At 38.4% G+C, this 8,321-nt stretch overlaps 1 protein-coding gene across 1 annotated transcript; it reads left to right on the top strand.

Annotated features, from left to right (window-relative positions):
* Positions 1 to 248: 248 nt before the first annotated feature.
* RBM45 (RNA binding motif protein 45) lies at positions 249 to 8,238 on the top strand (the record flags this gene model as incomplete). The annotated part of the gene is made up of 8 exons (XM_009080488.1): positions 249 to 371; positions 478 to 604; positions 2,596 to 2,706; positions 3,665 to 3,844; positions 4,765 to 4,894; positions 5,972 to 6,068; positions 6,419 to 6,585; positions 7,975 to 8,238. Coding segments are annotated over 8 exons (1,128 nt in total), but the record flags the coding sequence as incomplete, so codon positions are not given.
* Positions 8,239 to 8,321: the final 83 nt, after the last annotated feature.

Genomic DNA, 8,321 nt, shown 5'->3' with positions numbered 1-8,321 from the left:
ACACTCCTTTTGATGCAGCCCAGGATTCAATTGGCTTTCTGGGCTGTGAGCTCACACTGCAGCTCATGGTGAGCTTCTCATCCACCATCACTCCCAAGTTTTTTTCCTGATTGCAGATGTTCTTTATTTCCCATGTTAGGTAGGCTGGCGGCTGATGTGAATGACAAATACAGGGATTGTGAAACCATTTTTCTTGCTTGTTGATATGTGTTTGCCTGTAATTAGTGTCTATGCAATTATTTCCTTAGGTATTTATTGCACAGTCAAGAGCTTCTGGAAGCCACCGAGATGTTGAAGATGAGGAGCTTACACGAATCTTTGTTATGATACCAAAAACATTTACAGAAGAAGATCTGCAAGAGAAGTTTAAGGTACTGATTGGCTGTTTTAAAATGCCTTTGTGTTAATGGGATTAATGCATGGAAGTTTTATGTGTTTTCAAATATTGGAAACTAATATGCTTTTTAATTGTTTTAGATGTATGGAGACATTGAATATTGCAGCATTATTAAAAACAAGACTACTGGAGAAAGTAAAGGTTTGGGCTATGTGAGGTATCTAAAACCATCACAGGCTGCCCGAGCCATCGAAGAGTGTGATCGAAGTAAGAATCTGACTGAATTCTTTCTTTGCAATAAGTGTGTATCATCATTAACATACCTTTAATTTTTAGTCTGGTTTGGAGGTAAATGATTTATGATGTAAAAAACCATCTTGAGACAAAATTCAGTTGCAAATAAATAACAGCATTGTTAGCATTCAGTGAGAATAGTTGTCTGATTACATTCTTTCAGGACAAAACTGCAAGTAAGATCAGTGAAAAGAGTTTGGGAATGGACAGAGTTTGTTTTCTTTCATGAATGTAGGCTTCATGCCCAGGAAAATACTGCTTTAATGTATCCTTGTGAATAGGCATTTTTAATTAAATGCATTTGATATAAAGGTAATTTATATATAAAATACATTTGATAATCCAAAGAGATTGTATATTGATTGCATTTATTTAAGAACAAATTCATGCTTATTGAAGTTGGGGGAAGGCTGTTTTCATTTAGTGTCATGATTTATCCATTACTTTGTATTCTTTATTTATTACCAGACATTTGGTGAGGCACTTGAACAGATTGCCCAGAAAAGCTGTGGATTCTCCATCCCTGGAATTCTTCAGGGCCAGGCTGGATGCGGCTCTGTGCAACCTGGTCTAGTGGAAGGTTGTCCCTGCCCACGACAGGGGGATTGGAACTAGATGATCATTACCTGGAGGGCCTACAGGGAAGCTGGAGAGGGACTCTTTGTTAGGAACTGCAGTGATAGGAAAAGGGGTAATGGGTTCAAATAGAAGGAGGAGATATTTAGGCTAGGTATTAGGAAGAAGTTTTTTCCTGTGAGGGTGGTAAGACACTGGCACAGGTTGCTCAGGGAAGTGGTAGCTGCCCCAACCCTGGCAGTGTTCAAAGCCAGGCTGGATGAGGCCTTGAGCAATCTGGTCTGGTGGGAGGTGTCCCTGTCCAGGGCAGGGGATTGGGACTAGCTGATCTATAGGGTCCATTCCTGCCCCTAAAATTCTATGGTTCTATCATCTTTGTGATTACTTCCAACCCAAACCATTATGCAGTTCTATAATTTGTCATTTATTGTCTAGTACCAAAAGGAGTTAATGAATTTGAGTCTGGTGGAAGGCCACCAAGATTCCCAGGGACTGGAAGCACATGACTTAAGAGGAGAGATGGAAGGAATTGGGCTTGCTCATCCAGAAGAAAGGCTTTTGGGAAAACCTAACAGCAGCCTTCCAGTCCAGCCTGTTCAATGTTTGCTTAATCAGAAATATGAAACAACTTGGTGTCTGGGTGTGGTTGTTTATTCTTCTTCTTGTGGTGTTGATTGGTTTTGTTTTTCTTCAGTAATGTATGTGGTGGTTCTACATCACACCTATCATAAGTAGTTGTACAAAAATTATGTTTGTGACAATTCTTGCATAGGAATACAAGTCTAGATTACTTAACAGTCAAATTTTATTTCCCTTTTGCTGTGAGGTTAAAATGAAATTAGCTGGATCGCTTGCGTGTAACGCTTCTTTCTGTCATAAAAGCAAAACCAAGATCAGTGCAAAGCATCCATAAATTGCATGGAAGTTCAGGTAAATGCTTCTGGAGCATCTCAGAATCCTGCTAAGTATCACAGAATGGTTGAAGTTGGAATAGACCTCTGGAGGTCATTTTGCTCAACCACTTGGCTCAAGCAGGGTCACCTGGGCACTGTAGTTGCCCATGGCCATGTCCAGGTAGCTTTTGAATATCCTCAAGCATGGAGACTCCACAACCTTTGTGGGCAACCTGTGGCAGTGCTCAGTCACTCTCATGGAAGGTAGGCTCTGTGTGCTTAACTTGTGACTAGGAGTAGTTTTATGTGGAAGCTGTTAACTTTCACAAAAATATTATAGCAGACTTTAAGAGTTACAGATTATTTATTCCACTAAAGCCAGCACTTACTGGGTTTTCTGAATATGTTTCTAAATACAGTACTTGGAGAATGTGGATCTGATCAGATAATTGACATGTGCTGAGATGTTGCTATATGTATGGTTGTTTCTTTCAGGCTACAGGGCCATTTTGGCTGAACCTAAAAATAAATCATCTGAGTCTTTTGAACACGATTATTATACTGCTAACATGAGGCAAGAACCAAGAGGAAGTACACTTCCCTTTTGTAAGTCACATGTTTTTATACTAAAATGTTTTGTAGTCTCGAGTATGGTGACTAAGTAGGAATGTGGTTTGGAAGAAAGGAAGCTAACGGAGGCTGAGGTCAGCACTTAAATAGTAGATTGGATGCCAAAGTTAAGAGACTAGCCAGGCATTTGGTCTTTATATTTTTATGCCTTGCTCTGCTCTGGTTAGCCAGTTATTTTGTGATCTGCATTGGTGAAATTAATACATTATCTTTAGTATATAATTGATTTGGATTACTTTTAAAAGTTGAATGCAACATATGCATGAAAACTGTGCTCTCAATCAAATCCCTGGCTGCATCAAAAGGAGTGTGGCCAGCAGGTCAGGGGAGGTGATTCTCCCCCTCTACTCTGCTCTCATGAGATCCCACCTGGAATACTGAGTGCAGTTCTGGTGCCTTCAGCATAAGAAGGTCATTGAACTGTTGTAGCAAGTCCAGAGGAGGCCACGAATTTGATAAGAGGACTGGAGCATCTCCCCTGTGAAGACAGGCTGAGGGAGCTGGGGCTATTCACCCTGGAGAAGAGAAGGTTGCGTGGAGACCTCATAGCAACCTGTCAGTGTCTGAAGGGGCTACAGGGGAGCTGGAGACAGACTCTTTGTTAGGAACTGCAGTGTTAGGACAAGGGGTGATGGGTTCAAATTGAAGGAGGGGAAATTTAGGCTAGATATTAGGCAAAGGTTTTTCCTGTGAGGGTGGTGAGACCCTGGCACATGTTGCCCAGGGAAGTGGTAGCTGCCCCAACCCTGGCAGTGTTCAAAGCCAGGCTGGATGAGGCGTTGAGCAACCTGGTCTGGTGGGAGGTGTCCCTGCCCATGGCAGGGAGTTGGGACTAGATGGTCTGTAAGGTCCATTCCAACCCTTAAAATTCTGTGATTCTATGAAATGAAGGCATTCTAGTGTGATGACTCAAATTATTTTGTTGATTCTTGAGGTATGCAGCCAGAATTTTGTGGTTTTGAAAAAACTGAGAGCAGAATTCAAGAATCAGTCTCCAAACGTCTGTCAGTTGTATCGCGGCTTCCCTTTAACCAAGAGCAGCTGTTTGCCCTCTTCGATCTAGTTCCAGGACTGGAATATTGTGATGTTCAACGAGATCCTCACACCAATAGTGGTAAGTAAAAGTACAAAAAGTTATTTTCTTTTTCCTTTGAAAGGAATCCCTGGTAATTGTACTGCAAGTAATTTCTATTGCAAGATACAGTACACTTGTTGGAAAGAATCAATGGTTGTTGCTATGACTGCATAAACCTCCAAATTCAGTTTTGCTCGAATCCCTGTTTACAGGTAGCCTTTAATACCTTTATATTTAGATAATAGGGTCTCAAGAAGGACAGTATCAAAGTCATGTTAAGTTCGTTTTGGTCAATGTAATAGTTTTAGGTAGAATAAATGAATGAAAAGTTTCATAAATTAGGCAACTGGTTAAAATGTTTTCTAAACAGATCTTCTGAGTTTTCATCTTGAAATGGGGTGGGGGGTGGGTTCTGTGTGTGTGTGTGTGTGTGTGTGTGTGTAAAAGCTGACATGAGTAAATGAGATTAAATAATTCCAAAACAGATCATGTTTTCTATTGAAAAGATTGTTTAGGTTCCAGTCTTGTTTTGCTGCTGCTGAGACAAATATGGAAGTGGTCTCTTTTTCCAAGAAGCTTGAAATATAGATGATTCAGAGAGTTAAAATGTGACTATACAGTTCATAAGATTCACTGTTGATGGGATAATTGCGTTTTCAAATAAAATTCTGTATCCTTTTGTTACTAATCCTGGGTTAGTGAAGAAGATGTGTTCACTTGTGTGGCTTTATTGCCAGCATTTCAAGTTAGCATAAATACAGCTGAGCTGTCACTGGTTAATTCCACTGAAATTTTCTTCACAAATACTGCTGATTAAGGAATATGATGTGTGGTAAAAAGACTGAAGAATTTTGTGTGATCCATGACTAAAGTGCAGTTTAATCATATTGCTTGCCATGACTGTAGTTTGTTCTCAGGGTTTACCTGCCATACTGAAACTGTGTGCACTGTCTTTGTAGGGTATGCTGTGATTCAGTACAGCACTGCTGCATCAGCTATATATGCCAAGTACAAATTACATGGGTTTGAGTATCCTCCTGGAAATCGATTAACTGTCATTTTCCTAGAAGATGGGAGTGATAGCTCAGAGTAAGTACTAATACATTGAGGTCAAAAGTTGTAAGCTATATTCTGGAGAGCAAAATGTAAAATAAATAAATACACTTTTAACATAAGAATAACATCAGTATCACTTATAAAACAAGGGAGCTTGTTTCATGAAATTTTGATGCTTGGATTTTTGTTTTCTTTTTGAATGGTTTAGAATAACCCTTTTGAAACTTACTAGTCTTTGATAAAGAAAAGATGAAAATACGTATTTTTAAGATAGTTTGGAAAAATCTTGGATTTGGCAGGAATCTTTATCAGTGTATCTGTGATATGTAACAATGCTGGAACATGTTTTTGATGAGGGTTTTGTATTGTAACCAGATTTATCTACTTGATCTCTTGTGTTTGCAGTAATGCAAGTAGTAGCCTTGTGAAGCACATATGTAGAGTAAAACTGTTGGGTGCTGAGGATCTAATATCCCCACAGTCAGGTGTTACTTGGACCATCTCTGACTTGTTCCTGAGATTTGAATGCCCATTACAAGTTGGAGAGGCTTAGGTACTCTCCTGCAGTGAATATTTGGGCTTAGTTTCATCCTGAAGGAATCTAGTTCATGTCAAACCTATTCTGGGAGGTGAAAGAGGACAGTAGGGAAGAACAATGGAGCGATTCACTTCAGAAGTGCATGCCTGATCTAAACTTAAAAAAAAAGTGGTCACTGCAATCTTAATTCTTCAGTAATTCTTACAAGATGGTCCTACAACACAGACTGTGAATTTATGCAGAAAGTGCAGCTGCTTTCTTTTTGTGAGCTCTCATGGAGATAATTTTATCAGTTTCCCTCCAGAGTATTAAAAAAAGCAGGGAGTGGTTTTATATATCTATGTGTAGTAAAATAGGAGTATTCTCAGTGAGTTGTTGCTAGCATGAATACTTCCAGATCATGTCTATAGAATGTCATGGAAGCCTGACTTTATTTTAATTATCTACATGATTTTACAGATTTCCAGACATACTTTGATATGTGCATTAAAACATCTTTTATCTTGCTGAATTTTAGACTACCATAACTTAGCTCTTTCTTTAAAGCGGTTTATTATCACTTCTGCTTGCAGCCTCATCAGAAAGATGGCAACACAGCTGGTAACAGCACAGGTGTCATCAGCATTGCGCAGTAACAGTGCGATTGTTCAGCAGTATAGGACACCTCCTGTAAGTGGCTATCATGGATAGTGTTGATATGCTTCTGAATTGTTGTAAGAAACTTCACAGATGTCAATAAAGAACACCGCTCACTTTCTTCTGTAACTGCTTTAGATGCTATATTTTTAAGATGTACCTCTGGTGGTTTGGTATGTTTTTATTCTCTGTAAAGGTGTCTGACCTTCCTTGGATTTATTGTCCAACAGAATGAAATAACCAGTAAATAAAGTACTTAAGATTAGAACTTGTAGAGCCTATTTCTGTCCTGTGATGAGAACAAAAATCGTAAGTAAGGTAAAGTTACTTACCGTGCCCCCTCCATGAGTTAATTTATACTTGTGGGTTTTTCCCCGTTTCAGCCAGCATTTGGAGGAACTTCTGTCCCACAGTTACTTCAGCCCCAAACAGATGCCATACTTCCACCACCCAAAAAAAAGGTTCCACCTGACACTTCCGTGAAGGAAAGGCTCTTCATACTTTTTCATCCCCATCCTTTACCTGTAAATGTTTTGGAGGATGTGTTCTGGTAAGACTCCATTTACAAATAAGTGTTATCTAACAAAAATAAAACAACCTATGAAATTCTTAAAATATATGTTGAAAATAAAAGAAAAAGATTGTCATGAAAACTCTTCCCAGAAAAGGCAGCGCGCAGAGATCCGTAAGTAATAAGTGAACAGTTGCTTTTTGAAACAAATGTGTAATGGAATTTCCATTGAAATATAGATGCAGTGTCATCAGTATAGCAGCTTTATTATCAGTTAACTTAATCTGAAGTAAAATGTCTAGTCTTTGAACGTTTATTTTTAACCAAAAAATATAGTACTTCCAGTTCTTATTTCCTAATTCATTTGTCATTTTCTTGTACATATTTCTGTAAGGAACTGAAATGTTTCCATAAATTTCCACAGTAATCTAGGGAAGTAAATATGGGGAGTTGTTTTTTTCTGATACATCCTTATGGTTTGTATCTTACCGACACGATTTCAACTGTTCTTTCACACTACTTGCCAATGAGAAGCAAATACTTGAGACGATTTTTGCCATGTTTAAAACCAAATCTGTAGTTAGCTGTTATCCACTGTTTTCTATAAAACACTGTTTTTAGTATACTCTTGAAGAAAAAGACATTTCCATTTTCTAATAGCTTACATTTGCAATAAATCTTTGGAAAGCCAAAATGTTTTCAAAGCACCAGGAGAGGGAAAGGAACACAATATGCACATACGTGGAGTTTAAAACTATACCTATTTGATATCTTGGGTTTTCTTAATCGGATGCTGGAGAAGGAAAAGGCTATGTACCCTACTATTGACAGTTCTAAAACTTCAGTATGAAATAAGCAGACTATTTTTTAAAAACACTTTTTAAGGAACTGTCTAGGAATCTCCTGAGGACTTGGAAATCTGTTTTTCCCTAGAGCTTTATGCTTACTTTCTGAGTCATTCCAGTGAGACCTTTTCAACAATGAATCACAACTCAGCAAGTTCATTCAAGTGAGATGCAAGTTTAGCCTCTAAATTATCTGCTGGTTTGTGTGTGTATGTGTTATTTTCGGTTTGTTTGGGGTTTTTTCCTTGTTTTGTGTTTGTGGTTGAGTGCCATTTAATGTTTGGGGACTGTAGTATTTATTAGCTTTACATATTCTTTTAAATAAGAGAGAAATCACTGGTGTTTGTGGTTCTGTTGTAATATTCTAGAGAAAACATCCTCTATGAACTTTTGGTTTGATTTCCATTCCTACCCAAAATTCTAAAGAAGAGAATATGAAACTTGGGAGTTTTGAAAGAGGGCAGCACAAGAAAACATAGCATACATCTGAGAATGCAGTTTTTGCAGTGAACAAATCGTATATATTTCAGTTTGGATATATTGCAGGAAAACCTGTAAATGATTTATTTTTTTTTTCCCCCAGTCGTTTTGGACACTTGATTAAAGTTTACCTTGTGGCTGGAAAAAATGTGGGCTATGCAAAATTTGCAGACAGAGCAAGTGCCAGCGAGGCCATAACTGCGTTACATGGCAAGATTGTGAATGGTGTGAGGCTTAAAGTGAGGTTGGCAGACTCACCCTCAGAGGAACCTAACAAACGCCAGAGAACTTACTGAGCAGGTGAGTACCCAGTGTGAGGGGTTACACTGCAGTTCAGCTACTTGAAATAGTGACAGGCACAGTATTTCAAAGTTAGACACGAACATGTAATGATAAACTTTAATTCTATTCTTAGCTAACAACTTGAAATATAATTTGTGCTATATCTGT

The sequence above is a fragment of the Acanthisitta chloris genome, unplaced genomic scaffold, assembly GCF_000695815.1.
Source record: "Acanthisitta chloris isolate BGI_N310 unplaced genomic scaffold, ASM69581v1 scaffold38958, whole genome shotgun sequence".
Taxonomy (NCBI): domain Eukaryota; kingdom Metazoa; phylum Chordata; class Aves; order Passeriformes; family Acanthisittidae; genus Acanthisitta; species Acanthisitta chloris.
This window is presented reverse-complemented; position numbering and strand designations above follow the sequence as displayed.